At 46.0% G+C, this 19,635-nt stretch overlaps 1 protein-coding gene across 3 annotated transcripts in view; it reads right to left on the bottom strand.

Annotated features, from left to right (window-relative positions):
* Nucleotides 1–19,635, bottom strand: part of ntn1a (netrin 1a) — a 58,123-nt gene that overhangs the window by 21,575 nt on the left and 16,913 nt on the right. For all 3 annotated transcript variants that reach the window (XM_062387427.1, XM_062387428.1, XM_062387429.1), the window contains exon 3: nt 4,736–4,924. In XM_062387427.1, coding sequence (XP_062243411.1) covers nt 4,736–4,924 — 189 coding nt within the window. The remainder of the gene's footprint in view (nt 1–4,735; nt 4,925–19,635) is intronic.

Below are 19,635 nucleotides of genomic sequence, written 5' to 3'. Positions count from 1 at the left end.
TGTGCTGCTGCACGAGCGTCCTTGCAGAGCGGCATTATAGGGCTGCTGCTCTATACATAAACAGCTCCTCTAAAGGACGTGTTTATTGAACGGGGGGGCGTGAGTCTTGATCGGCATGATGGGCTGCAAGGGCCCGGACGCTTGTTGGATGTGAGTTCGTTATTTTGCGAGGGATGTTTGATGCACAACACAGCACATAGACGGGTTGTGTGTGTGTGTGTGTATGTGTGTGTGTGTGCGTGTGTGTGTGTGCGTGTGTGTGTGTGTGTGTGTGTGCGTGTGTGTGTGTGTGTGTGTTCTAATTGAAAACATGCTGAAATCGGCGCACCCTTGAGGAATCCAAAGCTAAAAAAGTGAAGTCATGAAAAACAATATTTTATAATTCCTGAGCATTTTATATGTGGTCAATAAAAAAAAAGACCCTACTGTGTCAATGGAAGACACATGTTGGGGCTGAGGAGAGGGATTTTTTCGCTGCATGTTACTCTGATTGAAACAGACCGTCGCTCAATCAAAGCCTAATTTCCCTCTGTATGCAAAAATATGTTCCTCATCATCCCACCGACCGATGTAATTATACGATGGTTAGAGTTCAGATTCCAATTGTGATGGCCTGAATTTGATCCATCAGTCACAGGCCCAGGGCCAATCAAGCTTGACTTTATTACGTTTAGATGTGGAGGACAAATCGAGAGCAGCGTTCAGCAGAGTCCAAAGATCTCATGTGGAGTTATTGTTGCTCTTTTAGAAAGTCACGTAATGTTTTGCTGCAGTTTCTCTTCGTGACCCGAGCTCCGCAAATGTGAGAGGCTGCGGATCATCCGACAGGTGCAGATTTAGGGCTCGGGGGCCTGTGGGCACATGTTAACAGCAGATATGACAATTTGAAGAAAACAAAATGAGCCTGATAATTGACAAATTTGTCTAAATATATTCAATGATATAGAGCTAAGAGTAAACAAATTGACTGAATTGTGAATTGTATATCGATGTTGGACATATAATTGCCCCCTCTGTTTAAATTGAGCCCCCTTTTTAAGATTAAGATTAAGATTAAGATGCATTTATTAGTCCCAAACACATGCACAGACATGCACAGGCACACTCATGCAGGTAGGGAAATCTAACCTCTGCTTTTGACCCATCTGGTGCAGGACACACAGAGCAGTGAGCGACCATGTACGGCGCTTGGGGAGCAGATGTTGGGGGAGTAAGGTGCCTTGCTCAGGGGCACTAGACAGGGTAGGGAGACTCTTGGATTTTTGGACAGATCAATCCAGGTTCGTCTTTTGTTGTCTCTCCGTGGAGTCGAACCCGAGACGAACCAGAGACCTTCTCTGCCCATAGTCCAAGTTCCTGATTAAGTAAAAACCCTAAATCCGCCACTGCCTTAAAAATCCGCCCCAGGGTGCCAAACAGGGACGACACTCAGCTGATCAAACTCTACCTGGTGATCAGGGCAGAGCGACCTTCGTGATCTCAGCTCCTCGCCAGAAGCAGTGAAAGACCACCGAGCCTGCTGCGTCCAACTCTCACCACCTCTGCAAGTACAACTCCTGCTATTCTTCATCAAACCAACTCGAACAGTTCCACATATGAACGAGCCGCCCCGCGACGTGCACCGTGTTTACAGTCTTTACTCAATGAGTGGTGAAGTTATAAACGTGTAAACGCAGCCACCGGGGCCCCGGCCTCCTCCGCGCTGGACGAGCCGCTGCACTCTCCCACTCGCAATGGCCCCTGTGGAAATGAGCTGCTCTCGTGGAGGATTGCGTTACACGTGTAAAAGCAAACTCTTGTGCTCCTCGACCCGCTCGCTCTCTGACGGCGCACGGCGAAAGGCCCCCCCCCACCCCCCCACCCGCCCCCCTCTTTTGAATTCAATAAATAACCGAGCGTCTTTAATTGTCGTCCCTGCGGTGCAGCGCTCACGTCGCCCCGGGGAGCAGGAGAGACATCGGTTCCGAGAGTTCAGGTTTCACCCGAATGATCTTGACTTATGATGCGATAAAACGGAGCGAGGTCTGGCAGTGAGAGTCATCGCTCTAAGGTGTTTGTGTGGTAACTTTAAGTCCATGTAATACGATGACACACAACCTCCAAGTCGTCACCTGTAACTTTCCAAATATAGCTTGCAAAAAATGTTTTAATTGGCTAAAGAAACAGTCCATGCTTTGTATCATTTGTCATCTTGGGTGGGGTGGGGGTGGGGGGGGGGGGGTAATTACCACAAGCCTTTATTGTAGCTGTGTTTTGATGTAACGGAATCCCTCAGTAGAACTTGGACGGCGATCGCTCTGCGTGAAGACTCTGGCAAATTTTTGAAAGATTAAACAAAAAAACGTTTGGGCGAGCTGACAACTTCATATATGATAACGAAAGGTGTTTACACTTCAGCCGGTCGGGAGGCAGCAGAGAACCTGAGCGAGTCAGAACTGAGTCTCTGGAGCGGTTGACATGATTCTGTTTATGACTACACTCCTGCCATGAGCCCGCGGCGCTGTAATAATCAAATAACAATAGTACTATTGTCATCTGGTTGTTATGAGATTACATTCAGGGTTTATGGAGCTGACGTGACACACTGACATTGTTTTTACCAATCAGAGAGACGATTAAAGCTGCAACTAATCACTATAAGCGCAGTAGTGTAGACAAGGCTGTAGCTGGTAGGACACTGACACATTAATCTGGTAAAAAAGTAATAATTATCAGTAACTGATCATTTAAATGCTGTTTCGTCTTCATGATCTAAAATATGGCCTTATTTACCAGGCATGAATAAAAAAATGGATGCAAAGACTTGCTGTAGTTACATATCTCACTAATAAGGGATAACGTTTCTCTGGTCTGCACTAATATGTTGTCATCTGTATCCTTTGTCTGCAAATGCAAAGAAACAGATATCGTCTGTAGAGAAATGCACGGCAGGACGTTGAGGCTTCAAACTTTTTCCACGGTGAGAAACAAAGCCCCATGACGGTGAGCTATGAGATGCTGAAAGAATCAAGTCTTGGACACATGAGAAGGGATGAACAACAACAGAAAGGAAAGAGGTTAAATCTCCACGATTAACCCAGACACAGCAGAGGATGAGGGTTAATGACACACAACGCTCCGGCGTGATGAATGTCTGTTTGCATTCCTGCTCGACAGGAGAATGGGCCCAAAGCCACGGGAAGGTGTTAATGTCACTTTAGGAGGATCACTCACGAGCGAGCTGGGGCTGCAGGGGCGAAGAAGTGGGATGCATTTGTCTGGGGGGGGGGGGGGGGGGGGGGGTGCACGCAGAGAACGAGACTGGAAATGGTCGCTGGACGTCTGGAATTGAATGAGACTCGATGCAAACGTGTGTGAGGTTCTTTCTGAAAAAATGTTTGTACTGCGGCGGCACTCGGTGCGGCATTATGGGAAAGAAATTGACTTTTTCCAAGCGAGGGGAAAGAGGGAAAACAAACTGATGGATTAGCTCCTCGTGTCTTCTCCTTTGCAGATGTGGGGCTCCTCAGACGGCTCTTCAGTCAAACTGACTGATTGGTCAGTTTCTTTATTTGCTACCTGGTGAGTGATGTGAGAAAACTCGGCCTCCGACCGTCAGCAGGAAGCTAATATTTTTTCTCGTGCGCAGCCTTTTGGAAGTGGACACTGATACTCCTTCAATCAGGTCGGTGTGCGTGTGTGTGTGTGTGTGTGTGTGTGTGTATGTGTGTGTGTGTGTGTGTGTGTGTGTGTGTGTGTGTGTGTGTGTGTGTGGAGGGACATTCTGAGGTGTCTCCGGGCTTGTTTGCACAGGGATTCAGCTCCTGTTATCTTTTCCCTGCAGCGGTAGAATGAGGTGAGAAAACATAACCCTCTTTTCTATAACCCCGCTCCCCCCTCTGCACCTCCACCTCCTCCTCCTCCTCCTCCTCCTCTTCCTCCCCTCTTTCTTTGACCCTCACCAGTGTGCGGTGAGGGCTGGTGGCAGGCGAGGGCGAGCGTCGAGCACACCTGCGTGGGGGCGTGTTCCCCTTGTCCCTCCCGCCCCCTCCCCTTCTCCCCTCCCCCTCCCCCTTTTCTCCCTCTCAACCCGACTAGGCCTCCTCTCCTCCTTTTCTCTGCCGCCTCCCGCAACCACTCGCCGTCTCTGACCTGCCACAGGCGGGGATCACTTCACACCCTCGGCTCTGTTTGTTTTGCTTGTCCTGTCATTCCCCAACCCGCCCGAATGAAGCCACAGAACTGTGAGTGTCGATGAGGGAACGCCCGGGCCCAGAGCCGGCCCAGCCGCCGCGACCTCCACAATCCCAACAGACCGACTCATCTCCGCTGACAGAGGGAGACGACGGTGAGGCGGGCTCAGGAATGTTGAGGCTGCCGATCCCCCCCCCCCCCTCCCCCCGCCCTCACACACACACACACACACACACGCTTCCTGTAATTCATCTAAAACTGTTTTGTTTCGGACCTAAATAATGTCAGTAGTGGTTTGTAACGAGTGGGCAAGTCTTGTGTGTACGTCTCTCTATATTCCCAGGATTTTTTGGGAAAAGCAGTAAATGTTAAACCACACGTACGCAGAATAATACAGTCTTTTTTTTACATGGCTTCTGCCAAAAACACGTATTTAAAAAGTTTTCTCGGTAAGGCTCCATTGTACTTCTGTAAAATCAAAAACAACACTGAAAAAACAACACTTTTTTTGACTGAAAAATCAAAAACAACACAAAACCACAAAGAACACAAAGCACTGTACCTTTGCAGGCCTTCCTGTGGGAGATGGGTTTGGACAGGTCTCGGTAGTAGCCCTCCTTGCAGTAGTGGCAGTGGCGACCGGCGGTGTTGTGGCGACAGTTGAGGCAGACTCCCCCGCTCTTCCTGCCCGACAGCTTGTACAGCTCCATGTTGAAACGGCACCTCCGGGCGTGAAGGTTGCAGTTGCAGGCTGCGGAGGAAGCAGAGGAGGATGCAAAACGTTAAAATCTGTTTGAATAAAAATAGGCGTAAATCGTAATTCATTGTTTTTATCGACAAACAACTGATGTGGTTGTTGATCGTGGTGGTTGTTTTACTGAATCTGTGTTACTGTCTTAAAACCGACAAACAGAACCACCGGTAGATGCCAAGGGAAGACAAGAGAGTTTGAACTTCAAACAAGAATGAGTTCCAACAGTGCTGCCTCTTCTTTGTCCCTTTCTCTCTTCGCCTCTCTCCTGTCCTCTTTTTCTGTGTCTTCCCTGCTCCTCTCACTCTTTCTCCTCTCCTGCTCTCCAGAGTCTGTACACTGTACTCGCCAGAAAGCGAAGGCCTGGTATTACCAATTCCTGCCTCTCCGCCGAGGCCCTGTGAGCGTGTGCGGGAGCCCTCCACCGCTGCCGCTTGTTTACTGATGAGTACAGTTGCCGGAGCTGAGTTTAATTAGCCGGCTGATGTTTATTCATGACTCTCTCGCAGCGGAGTGAGGCAGACACGCTCAACTTCATTAAAAGCTCGCCGTCCGAGACACTGGTCCTCCACCACCACCACCACCACCACCACCACCACAGACCCACTCATGCATTATTAACAGCAACACTTCTGATACAGTTTGTGGCTGTGTGTGTGTGTGTGTGTGTGTGTGTGTAGGTGCATGCTGTACTGTATGTGTGTGTGGATGCATGTATGGAGATGGGGGTTATCTGGGTCCAACTGGGGCTCCCTGGTTCATCTGTCCATGTTTTCTGCACCTCCTCTTCACAGTCTTTCATCATCTGCCCATCATAGGGGCAGCTTCTACTTTCCCCCCAGCATCCCTGAACCTGGCCTCTCACTAGTGTGTGTGCGCTTGTGTGCATTTAGTTTTCCAACTTCAGTGTGTGTGTGTGTGTGTGTGTGTGTGTGTGTGTCTATATGTGTGTGTGTGTGTGTGTGTGTGTCTGTTTTGGAACCCCCGAGACTCCTTCTCTCCACTCCAAGGACCTAATTACAATATATTTTCTAAAATACACATAAAGTATAAGGACACACACACACACACACACACACACAAACACACACACACACACACACACACACACACACACACAAACACACACACACACACACACACACACACACACACACACACACACACTTGAATATCTGTGCCTTATCAGCAGTGACTTGGTTTCCCGGCTGCTTCTCTTTCCTGCAGAGCAGCAGGAGTTTAATTAGCGACATGTCTCTCTGCTTGTTCTCCCTCCCTGTGGCAGACTGTTGGTCCTAACACTCTGATTTGCTCTTGCGCTAAAACTATATATTTTTTTAAACCATGACACAAAAAGATGACATTTAGATATTTTGAGTGGAAATAAGAACCCTCTCTACTCCTTTGTCCTGTGGATCTAGAACAATCTCTTTTGTTTTACTTTAGAGTGACACAGATCTGATGTTTTCATTGTTGTCTTTATCTAGATATAAACCTTTGCATGAGTCATGTTTTTAGTCATTTTAGACAACAGAGCAGGTAATTGCTTCACTGGAAACCCCCCCCCCCCCCCCCCCCGCCCCCTCCGAGGCCCACGGAGAGCCACAGCCTGCTAGTGTGTCTCTGCAAAGATCTGTTGATTTATTTACAGTGTTAAGATAAAAGTGCAGAAGTCTTTATTTACATGCAGTTTGTGATTTTTAATGTCTGAAATGAGTCCCTGCTCAGGCGACTGTGAAACAATCTGTGTCAGCGTGTCAGGAGAACCGGAGCCGGCTCTGTCCTCCCAGCCGTGGGCCTCGGCTGGTGATAGCTATCTGTGAGCTTTGCCCGCAGGTAACAGGGATCACTGTACTGGAGGATTAAAGCTGCTCCAGGATCAGTGCTTGGCCTCAGACCTGCAGCCATGTCTCTGTTACACTGCAATGATTGTTTCACACCCACCTCAAAGTAAAGACAGGGGGAATTCTAGCCCACCGGACTCGAACGGCCCCGGTGAGAATAATACTATTGTTCCCCGGGAGGCATTTTGGTTATTGTAGAGAAAGGAGACGACCTGGATGTGAGGTTGTGGGGCAGGAGGCCACATTGTGTTTGAAGGGAGGATATTATCTCTAGATAATGGAGACGAGTGAGAAACACTTAATCTAACCTGGCTGACACCAGGCATGAAGTCAGCTCGTTCACACCGGACCCGTCACTCTGTCGGGAGCGAGGGAATCGCAGGAAACTGTTATTGTTGGCACGGCGACCGTTTCCAACATGAAACCACGGCTGCTTCGTTCAAATTAAAGCAGATTTGATTAAAAACAACAGATTTGTAAGTCGATACGTGATTCGTCAGCTTTACTGCAGCGCTGCACAACACCTGCTTGTCACTCACACACAATGTCGTCCATTCACCTGGAGGTAACCCTTTCCTTTCGTTATCGTCCATCACGCTCATAATTAACTTCAAGATAAGATTATGACTCTCTGCTATTTGCTACAACAAATTCAGCATTTCATTAATCTCCCAAATATTGAACTGTTGAATTTTGCACAGGATTGAATAGACTGTTGCAGATGAAACACAGATTCAGCACTTAATATGACTGCGCCTGTCGATAATAACACAATATCTCTGTTGCGGCTCAGTTCAGTGTACACAATTAAAACTCATGCATCACAAAGCAAAATTCAACTGGGCCACAGTGACAGGGCACATGTGGGTCACAAGCCACCGCTGAGATCACTCCTTATGGAAACTGACAAACAGACCTGAGCATTTAGTTAAAACTAGTCCATCACATCCAAATCGGCAGAAACTAAAATCCTTTCTTTTTTCATTGCATTTTATAAAAAAATCCTGATCACGTGACACTACATCAGTCACACGTTTAAAAGTGAAGACAGGGGAACAGTAGGAGACAAACCTGAGGAAACACTGCGCTCAGTTACCTGCCTTCTCTTTACAAGAGAACCACAATAAGAACACTTCTTAAATAGAGACTAGGAACTCAGTAGAGCGCACACCACCACCAAAGCCCAACGGTCACATTCAATTCTATAAAGCTGCACCAAATTCCACACCCTCATAGATATCAGTCGCCGAAATATGCCTTTTCAACAAGATCCATAAATTATTTCCTGGGAAATGAATATAAACTTCTAAAAAAAAAAAATGTGTGTAATTCTGTTGACAAACTATCTAACAAACAAACACACAGACAGGGGTGAATCCATTTCCTTCTTGGTCGAGGTAAGTGTGGCAAAGAGGAACATTGTGCACACACACAAACACATTTGAAAGAATGCACACATGCACACACGCTTGAAATCAGAATGACATGGGAATTATAATCGCTACAAATATCAGCAAAAAGAAGGGGGGGGGGTAATATTCAAACCTGAAACCTCAATATGGAAAGCTCAGTTATCATGTTATGATCTTTTATTTTGATAATCAATGTGAAGACAGATTCAGTTTCCCCCCTCATCAGTTTGGCCTGTTTCTGATGAAGTGAGCTGCCTCAGGCCGGATTAGTGCGTGGCCTGTTAACTGGCCCCAGGTGAGCAGTAAAAACAAGTGTGAGGTGAAACCTTTAAAACCAGTGTAATTGAATTAGCGGGATGAAGCCGAGCTCGCCCACAGCTTTTCAACACCCCTGTAATTTGGACCCCAACTGTGCGAAATGACAAAAAAGAGCTTCATTCAACCTCCTGCTGCAGAATTTAACAGGAATCTGATTTGTTTGTGGGCCGTCGCTGTTTTTCCGCATTTCCTGGGAAACACGGGGGGGGCCTCAGCCCTGCGTCTGTGTGTTTTAATTGGTTTCTCTGAGTGGTTCCCAGCTCCTATGGACTGACCTCCGCCTCGCGTAGCGGCGCTGAGGCGGCCTTCCCTCGGCTAATTAGGGGGGAAATCCGACCAACGGGGCAGGAGGTTGAGGTTAAGCCCGACATACCCACGATAAGCCCGGTAATTGAGCAATGTCGGTCACAGCCTCGATTTGCTCTAAAGAGACACTTGAGCAACTGATCTCTGCCACTTTCGCTCCAAATCCACACGCTGGGTTTGTCCCAGCTGCCGCCGCTCCACTCCCCCGACGATAGAGCCACAGATAAGGAAAACAGGGAACCATTTCAGAGATCCAGTGTGTCAACTTCTGATCATGTAACACACACACACACATAGGAACAAGATGCAAATCGCCAAGACGACAACTCAAGGAAAACACAGATTTGAGTAAGATTTTGCTTTTTTCAATTTTCTTTCTTTGCAGACACTTCTGTGAAACAATTCGGTCCACGTGTAAGAGCCGCTCATCGAATAAACATTTCTGTAAATCGACATATGACAGAACTACTTCAATATTTACTTCCTTCTGCTCATATTTAAGATAAGACCAGGCACTAATGTGTACCAGTGTATTTATATGTAACCTGTCAAGATATAAAAACATATACACAGTCATGTATATGTTCCTGTGGTAACTATAGAGTACTGTTGTCTTCATATTGTTTAACACAGTATATCAAAAGTAGTAAATGCAGATAATTGTGTTACAGTAATATTAGCCAGAATATTTGTAGTTTTTTAAGGTAGAATACATTTTATAAAACCATTCCATTTATTGTTGTGTCATTTCATTTTATCATAAATGGAGGAAACTTTATCTTTGTGCCTGAATTCCAAATTTCTCAGCAACAGCTTATCTGATCTACTTTAAATCTTGCAGGTGTGTTGCTGTGGACCTGATAATCAGTGGTAAATGTACTGTTTCCTTTCTTCTTATTATAAGGAATGTTTTGGGCAGTAGGCTTTTATTGTTAGGACTGAGAGGGGGAGAGAGAGCGGAGGAGACTTGCAGCAAAGGGCCGTGTCGGAACTGAACCTGCGGCCGCTGCAGTAACGTCTCCAGTGACTGATCTATGAGCCTATGGGACATTAATAGATTTTAATAATGATATCGGGAAGAAGAGCTAAACTTCTCATATTTTCTTTCACTGGATTATTTAATTCCCTTCGGACTTAGTTTCAATGAAACACAAAATATTCACTGGTGCTTGAGGCTCAGGTCAGAAAATGTGAGATATGATCAAGTTATACTTCGATCGATATACTTTTACTTCAGTGCTGTTGTTAGGAAGCAGTGTGACACAATATTGATATTATTAATATTTAAAAAATCTCTAAGAGTGACAATGAAATGATACTTTTTTTTGTTTTAACTATAAAAGACTGGATGGTGGTAAATGAGAGCTCAGGTCTTTGTGTCCACAGACAGCTGCTGGAGACATGTTAGTGTATAAGCACGGGGAGGTTTCATCTCTGACATCTCTTCTTCTCCAGCACAGACATCACAAAGGATCTTTCTGAGGACAAATTAATTCCCTGTTGATATTTCCCCAGCGAGGAGTGATCTGCCTCATATTCCACTGATGCAGACCAGTGACAAGAATATGATTCACTGACAACGACGATTCACTATGAAGAAATAAACACACATCCCTGATAACAACTGTTTCTCCCAAAACAGAGCAAGAATCTCCCTTTTTTTTTAAATAAATTACAGACATTTTTTAGAGTGACTCTGTTCCCATGATGTACTGAACAATCCACCCTCTGTTAAATATCAACTTCTAAATCTGTTTTGTGTCAACAATTAATTTAATTGCGTCCTGTTTCCTCCACTGTTTATTTAACTGCGTGTGAATTAAAACAATACGTGTTTTATCTTGCGCCTGTTGATCCAGACACCAGCCAGATAAAGACAGGAATTTCTCAATAATGTATAATTTCCACAGAGCTAATTTGTGGCGTTTGTGGGAACGCGATGACAGATGAAAGTCAGTGTTTTGTGTTGGATGTTCTCTCACAATTAAAGCTCGATATATGTGTCATGCACCATTATTGGCTCAGTTCATCTTTTTTAAACAAGCTAATTATTGTTCAGTGCATTCAATATTTCGTTGCTGAACGAAAGGATTAACATTCATTTTTAAGACGCTTTAAATTATCCACAAGGGTGTTATTGGTCCCCTTCTTAATTCAACAGTAGAATATAATATTAAGCAAAGAGAAAAATAAGAATCATATGATAAAGCTGATATATTCGCATCATGTTTAAAAAACCAACAAACTTTGAAGATTTCCGGGACTTTTGCAAGATTGAATAAATGGAAAACCAAAACAGACAAAAATAATAAACCACTTTTTAAACCAGCAACATGAACAAATAGTCAACAGTATGATCATGTGGACTGGAAATCTGAATTCATTCTTAAAAATACCTTCTCAAACATAATGAAACCAAACTACCTTTTTGCCTCATTTATATTTCCATTCCCACATTTTTGCTGCAACAGTTGCACAAAGCAAAGGGAGAGTCTAACGAATAAGAAGGGAATGCTGAGGTGGAGGATGAATGGGGAGCTGGGGGTCAACCGTAATGTGAGTGAGTGTGTGTGTGTGTGTATGTTGGGCGAGCACCCTGGGAACGCCATAAAACTCCGGGGTGATGAAGCGAGGGTGTAAGCGAGTGGGAAGAGGAGGGAAGGCAAAACAGGATGAGGCGCCCGCTGCACAGATTAAGTCGGGGCTAATTTAATTCCTTTATTGCAGCCAATTAGCCGCAGCACTTTAGCCCCCTGTGAGCCCCCTGTGAGCCCTGGAGCACCTCTCCACTCGCTCGCTAATGACCCAGGCTAAACTCTGGATCCCAGCTGCCCCCATAGAAGGCCAGGCTTCACACACCACTGTACTTTCAACAAGGAGTTGGTCTCGCCGACCGAGGATCTCAAGGCGAGGGTGAGCGAAATAAAGAGAGGAACGAAAAGTCTGCGTGAAGGAAGGATGGAATGGACGGAGGGGGGAAATGAGATCCCTGTGCTGCTTGTTAAATCCCCGGCACGACCGCAGGAGCCTAATTGAGATCAAGTCACAGAGAATATTTATCCGTCCTGCAGGGATATCAAAGGCAGATTAATGATGGAGTGGAGGCTGATTTCCACTGGACAGATTCCCTTTGCAGCCTTGACTCTCTTGTCTGACGCTGTTTATTTATCTCCCCCCCCCCCCTCTCTCTCTCTTTACTTTATAATTTAACACTCGGATGTTTTTTCTCATATTTTTTGGGGCAATTTATGCAATTCCCAGTGCCCTGTGGTGCACGTTCAGTCAGTGGGTGATATCATGTGGTCTGATCATCAGGCCGACACAATCAGGGAGCTGTGGGAAGCGGCGCTCTTCAGCTCGAGCAGGGATCCCTCATGAAGCCATTAGCTGCAGAGCGAAGGTTAACGTTAAGCGTTGGATTTACAGTCGACTGCAGAGGAAACACCAACTAGATCTATTCTATACAGCCACATCGGAGCACTGTATTTAAACCATGGGAACCATGTCAGGATCCATAACAGCTCCTCGACTCCAACACATGTGAAATAAAAGTGTACCTGTGATTAGAAACCTTGTGATTATATTCTAATCAGGGATTTATTATTTAATACTATTTTATGTCTGTTTTTTTATTTATTTTAACTACTATACTGTACTACTGCGGAATCACGGTGTGTCAGTCTACATGGAAAAAAATCAAGCTTTTGTGTATTAATTGTACAATCATTTTCTGAAAGTATACTATGTTGTGGGCTAAGAAAAGTATCTTCCTGCTCCTTGTTTCATATATGTAATGTGTATATGTATATTCATGTTTTCTTTTGTACTTTTACTTTTACAAAACAGGGAAACTAACGACTAAACTCAACTCAACTAAAACCAACTAAATTAAATAATTAGGCCACTCGTTTTCACACAAATTAAATACATTTCTAAAGGCATCCATCTCCTCTTTATTTGGTCTTTAATGCTCATAAAACTCATCCACAAATTTAAATCAATAAACTGTACGTCTTAATCTGCAGTGAAAAAAATACGTTTCTAGGAATAAGGTGTGTGCTCAGGTGTCGTTGTGTGATACATTTTTAAGACTCTAAGCTTCATTTTGTCCAATTATTAATTTCCCTGCTCTGAAACTGGCAGAAATCCCTTTGATATCAGTGACAGAGAGCTGCTGACTTGAGTGTCCATCAGAGGAGATAAAACACAAATTAACAATATTTTCTTCCATCTTTTTGTGTTTAAGAAATACGACAAATCTTTCTAAATAAAAACGCAATTGTGACAGGGAAGCCTCTGACATCTCAAACCATATTAAATCCATCCACTGCACAGGGGCGTGCACGCCACCCTCCAGTCTGCAGCAGGCCCCGGCAGCAGCCTCCCTGCTCCACGCTGAGTTAAATGGCCCATATATTCACTCTCTGTCCTCGTGTGGGGGCTAATAAGGCCTTTCCCTTTTTCAAGAGTCTAACTAGCCACACAGAGGCAAAACAACAAAGAAAGGTCTAATGGCCTGCAATTTCCCGCATTAGTGCCCATTTAATGGCTGACCTGCCCTCTCGTTAGGCTGCGCAGCATGGGAGCACTTCTCAGCCTCGCTGCTTGTGCGAGTACACACACACACACACACACACACACATAGAGCACTTCAGCCCTCCACAGGCACACTGCCTAGGGCCCCTGCAACACTTCCACCCCACGCTGAGAGCGCATAATAGGCCAGTTTGTAAACGGGCTGGCCTCTGATCAGTGGTGCATCCATTTGCTGAGTAATCAAGGGTCCTTTGTATGAGTGGAGTGTATAGAGTAGTGTGTGTGTGTGTGTGTGTGTGTGTGTGTGTGTGTGAGTGAGAAGGTGTGCGTGCGTTGGTGAAAAAAAATTTGCGTGTGTGCGAGTGTGTGAGAGAGAGAGAGAGGGAAGAAGACAGATTCTCTCTGCCCATCTGTCTTGAAGTTGTGTATCTCCATGTGAGCGTTGGCGTAATCCTGTGATGAAGTGACCCTGCCTCGAAGAAGATCTCCTCCGATTCCCTTCTATGGGAAAAAGAAACAGCTGACATACAGTGCCGGAATAAAGGGAGCCACGGAGGGGCTGACGAGGGTGCGTCATGTGTATGTCAGCTATGCCATAAAAATGCCATGGGTGGAGGATGACGCTGGCAGGTCCTATTCAGGGGCTGTCGCGGGTGAAAGGGTCTTTAGGGTGAATAAAGATTCCTCCGGGCCTGTCAGGTCCCAGCAGCTCCCCACCGAACAATACCCCCAGAGAGCAGCTGTCTTAATAGCGTGAGGGACTGAGAGCTTTAGGAGCCATGTGGGCAGCATCTGCACAAACCTCCCGATACAATGCTCCGCTGTGTGACAACATAATACAGCCTCACAGGGCAGTGCGCGGTTTGCCAGGCGGTTCAGACGCTGAATGCAGCCTGCACGTTTCTATCACACACAGACCTTTTAGAAGAGGCTGACCTGACAGCGTTGGCAGAGACGCATCAACCTCGACGTTCGGTGACCTCGTGTGTGAACGGATGTAGTGTGGAGACGCTTCCTGAGCGTGATCCCGATTGGAACCAATCGGATTCACTGGTTCCCAAAAGCGGAGGGCACCGAAATCTCTTGCTTTCGCTTGTGGGTTTCTTATTGGAGAGCGAGAGGAGTGGGAACGCTGTATAACTGTATTGTGTTTGACTGATGGAGCAATGTTTCCTTTTCAAAGTAAGGGCGGATTACTGAAACAAGTGGCTGACGTTTCTTCCTGCCGTCAGCGTCTGATCTGATAATCACAGAGGGCATCTCTGTGAGGCTTGGCTCCTCCTCCTCTTCCTCGAGGAGCTGTAAATCGATTGTGCAATGGTTTTCAGCCGCGGCGCAGCACCCTGCCATCAGGCTTTCCGCTATAATAACCCCTCGCCACAGTCTGTGCTCTCTATTGTCTTACGTCCAGCCATTACCTAACCCCGTCTCCTCTGCCTACAGAGCGTCCACAAACAATCGCTCGGGCCTTCGAACGGGAGAAGATGCACGTCGGAAACACTCGAGACAGATCCTCCGAATCTCCCCCTGAAACACGGGCTCCCCCCGCGCCTGTCAAACATCACCTCCAGTCTATTTACCCCGCCGAGTTTGGTTTCTATGGGACCAGCGAACTCGACTGTGTTTTGGGTTCACGCAGCTTCTGGCAGGTCGCCGTGTGCGTTGCCGGCCCCGAGGCTGGCAGGGATGGGCCGGGGCGCTGTCAGTGTGAGACAATGAGATGGAGCTTTACGCTGCCGCTAATTAACGCTCCTCCGCATATCGCTGTGATTCATGCTAATCCCACGGCCCGTGCAATTAAGGCAATCACTCTGCTCCGACAACGTTAAGCAAAGATTTTAAACCCGGCGTATTCGAGGAGAATCGCAGTCGGCCAGCACTGATTGGCGGCTGCGAGCTGAGAAAATAAACAAAGTCGGAAGATTAGATGATTAGAAGATTAGAGGAGTTAATTCGTCCCTTTGGGCGGGAAGAAGACAGCGAGGGTTTCCTCCATGCGTGAGACAAAGGAGAGACACATGGATATCTTCATCAGCCGTCGTAATGCCTCGTCTCTCTCTTCCTTCGCTCGCTTGTTTTCTTTTCAAACACTTTCTCTACCTCCACTCCGTGAATAAGAGCCCTGTGGGACGGGGCACTCCCTACCTTGCTTCGGGTAAGTGTTTCCATATTGGACTGACTCAGCCTTGAGGGTAAGCAGATGAGTCTTGGATTAGGGACGAGACAGAGACGCTCACTTGGATTTATTTCAACATGTATGCTTTCCACTCCCTGATAAAATGCACTTTGCATAAGTCAATCTGGATAAATTTTTCTCCGAAGTGTCGAAGATATGATGGAAATGACTGATACAGATAGTTGTCTGGGAATTCCTCCCTTTCAACTGGACCCTGTCCTGAATGTATAGTTTGTTGACAAAGCAGTCGAAAGAGAAGTGGGTATTCTGGAGCTTTTGATCAGATATCATGAGCTTCAACTGAGATGAAGATGCATTGCTCGATCTAGATATTACAAATTTTCATTTTAACCTCCGCAAAGGAGTTCATGTTTTCACTTGTGTGTTTGTGAGCAGGAGCACACGCTTGGTGAGGATGGGACATGGGCAGAGACTGAACCCATTACATTTTGGTGCGCATCCTTCCAAAGGGGCAGATACAGGAGTATTTTTTATTTCCACATAACATTTTAACAAACACAGCAATAAGGAATAATTCTTTGATTTAAAAAAATGTCGACATATTTACAGAACTGAGTTAACATGGTGGGGCTCATGATCAGAGAAAAAAAATACATGGGCTTTAAATTCAAATCCATGGTATTGACGGCTCATTAGCAACCACAGCAACATGGCCGTGTTAAGCAGGTGTGAACAGTTTGACCTCCATACACCCCACCAACCAAACACACACACACACACACCCCATACATTCCTTTTTCAAGTCCCCATTACCAAGATACTACTACACAAAATGGGCCATGACCTTCTTCTTCCTCCTCTTTTCCTTTTATTCGTAGAAAAACTGGGCCCTCCCTGATGCAGATATATTTCGAGAGGAGAGGAGAGGAGATGTTAGGAGAGGAGAGGAAGAAAAACAAGTTGACTTGGTTGAAATGGGGGGATGGAGGAGTGGAGAGATGGAACGGAAAATAAATAAATCTCAAAACTGACTCTCTTCCCCATGGATTCATCCCTCGCCTTCTCCCGCGTCCATCCCTCCTGATGGATCTCACCATGAATTCAAGTTACACTACACCTGACCTTTTTGTGGCCTTTTAACAAATAAACATATCATGTCAACATCATCGGATTCCTGGTGAATGACAGTCCTCCAATCATGAGACAAAAGGCTTTAAACACATAGAAGCTGGCCTACCCCCACACAGAAGACAACCAGGAGAGGAATCATGGAGCGTTCTCCTCCGCACAGCTCTAAATGTACAGTATCATAAAGCCCCTATAGGATGGAGTGTGTATGGCCAAAGTATACAAACACAAAAAAGCCGCCCATGAAAAAATAAGTCACTGTGCGCTTTAGGAGCGGTGTGTGAGTGTAGAGCTACAGTTTAATTCCGGGTGTAAACACACGTCCAGGCTGGGTTGTCAGTGCGAGGCAATCGGAGACATTTAAATTTGCGTCAGCCAAGACAAATCAGGACCTGGAGTCACTCATCATCTCGGCGCATATCGCACTTCTACTGAGTCGGGGCCTTAAAGGCTTTATGCAGACGGCTGCATGTGGGGGAATGATGAAGCGGAAGACGTCAGTGTGTGTGTGTGTGCGTGTGCGTGTGTGTGTGCATTGTACATTTTTGACTCCTTGCCACCAAGTCAAGCACAGTCTACAGAGCAGGGAGTGAGCAGGAAGCTGCTGGAAGCCATAAATCGAAAGCTTCGCTCCTTCACTTCTGTGACACATTTATTGTCCTCTGTTCATTTTTCCCTCTCTCTTTTTATTGTCCTCTGTTCTCATCCATTTTTAACACTGCACATCTTCAACTTTAACCTGAATTCCTCAATGTCCTACGCACGTCCCTTTTTGCTAAACCACACAGTGTGTTTGGAAGCAGGTGAGGAATCAGCTTGTTTTTTTCACTCGCTTCGTGTTCTGGACTTTGAAAGTGGACGCTCTGGGTAACAAATGGAGTGTGTGGGCCTGCAGCAGGCAGCGCTTCTGACACCACGCAGACGAGTTCCTTGAAAGAGGGAGCAGAGAGTGCACGGAGCCGCATGTGGAGGGATGAGCTCACCAGAAACGCTCACTTTGCCAGCCTGTGGCCGAAAAAAAGCCAATGTCTAAAATATACAGGAAACGAGGAACAAGACGATCTGTGCACATTATTGGATCGAGGGAGAAGCATGACCTGGGAACACCAGTGACTGACAACATGAACTCAGCAGATACCTACGTGCTGCGGGAGCTGATTCTGATTCTGATTAATGACGGATCCAAAAGCAATAATTAGCAATTCTTTGGCAACTTGATCGTTATCTCGTACGATCTGTCAGATCCACTGGTAAAGTACAGACTTTAATCCTGAGCTTAATATAAACATGGCTGGAGCTCCGTGGGGAAAGTGAGCGCCCGCTCAGTTACACCGAGGAGCAGAGAGGCCAAATAATGAAATGACTTCCAAGAGAAGGAGAGGATCAAAAGGATCAGAGCGTGGCCAGAGTCTGTGCATGCATATGCATCACTTTTATGGAACATGTTGTCTTTGGGCTCTGAAAAGAAGTAAGTCCTGCTATTTCTAACTCAGATCACGAGTCCTAATCCAGAACCATCAGGAGAAAGATGCTGCAAGTGCAAATCAAACAGGGTCTTTTTCCAGAGCAGCTCGCAAGCATAACAGTGATGGGTTCACTCCCCAGGCTCAATGTCCTCAAATGAGTCTTTTAATTCTCTTTCCATAACCACTGTAATGACATACGATCGGTGGTTGTACTGAAAGGTCAACTGAAACAAGGCAGACAGTAGGTCTAGGGTTAGGGTTAGAAAAGCAAGGTGGAAGTGTGCAGTCTTTTGAGTTATAGTGGTTCTGCAGTCATATCTTAAAAAGGTATTCAGTTGTCACTTCACTATTATTTTGTCAATGTTTCTTTATAGATACTAATATAATATACTAATATAATTTACATTATTAGAACCAGTTCGTTGTTTTTTATAAGAAGCTTCCTTTAAGAATAAGAGTGTGCCAATCCCTGTGTAAAGTGTGATTCATTGTTAGTGTAGAGACGGGCGCGTGGCGTCCTGCAGCAGCTGCAGCAGACAGGGCTCAGTTTAATATGGCGGCTGCTGTGGCTGCTGGTTTGGTCCATGCAGATTGTTTCTGACACTGATGGAGCAGTGATGTTGTTGCTGTACTTCCTCCAGAACCACATTTACTGACGTGGCAGAGTGCCTACCGCTCCCTACGAGTCCGGCCCTCGTGCACACTGGTACATATGCACCATGCACCTACACACACACACACACACACGTGTATACAGGTTCACTTCTCTGGTTGCAGTGTTGGAACAGTAGCCATACAAGTTGTTTCTTTTTCCAAGAGGAATTCATATCTTCTGTAACCAAATGTGACACTCGTGACTCTGGCAGGAAGGATACAGTTGGGGAAGTGGAGATGGAGGAAAAGAGACCCCTCTGATCCCGAAACCCAAAACCTCATTGTAGTTTAGTCATCGGCAGAAGGCAATTAGCGAGGGGAGGACTGGTCTTTGCCAGAGCAAGCAAACGGCTGACACACACTGAGCGAAAGCACAATTTCCCTGCACTAATAATCTGACAGGAGACAATGGTTGTTATTCTTCAGATAATAGCGAGTGTGAGTGGAAACTTCGACAGAGGGAGCGAAGAAAGATTTATCTCGGCTGAAAGGAAAGTAAACAGAAGGTTAACAGCGCTTTCTGAATAAAACTACTAGGATACTCTGCTACAGTGTCGGGGGGAAAGGAGTGGAGGATTTACTGATGCTCCCTCTCACATGGACGATGAAATGAAGGAGGGGATGGGTGTGGGGGGGGGGGGGGGCCTTAGTTGTCTCTTGTCTCATTTCAAATGAGGATTTATTCAGACAAGGTGAGGACAAAAGTTCAACACTTTTTATTTTTGAGAGTGCTGCAGCATCCAAAGGTGCAGAGCTTCAACACACACACACACACACACACACTCCTGGATGAAGAGGAGGCAGCGGGGTGTTTTTTGCTGCTTCTGATTGTTGGGGTACAGTGTATGGATAACGGAAGATCCCAGTCCGGGAGGTCCGGCTGATTCAAAGTAAAGAGAATCAATCCCAG

This window comes from Platichthys flesus, chromosome 5 (assembly GCF_949316205.1).
Source record: "Platichthys flesus chromosome 5, fPlaFle2.1, whole genome shotgun sequence".
NCBI classification, from domain to species: domain Eukaryota; kingdom Metazoa; phylum Chordata; class Actinopteri; order Pleuronectiformes; family Pleuronectidae; genus Platichthys; species Platichthys flesus.
The sequence above is the reverse complement of the archived record's forward strand: the minus strand, read 5'-3'. Positions and strand labels throughout refer to the sequence as shown.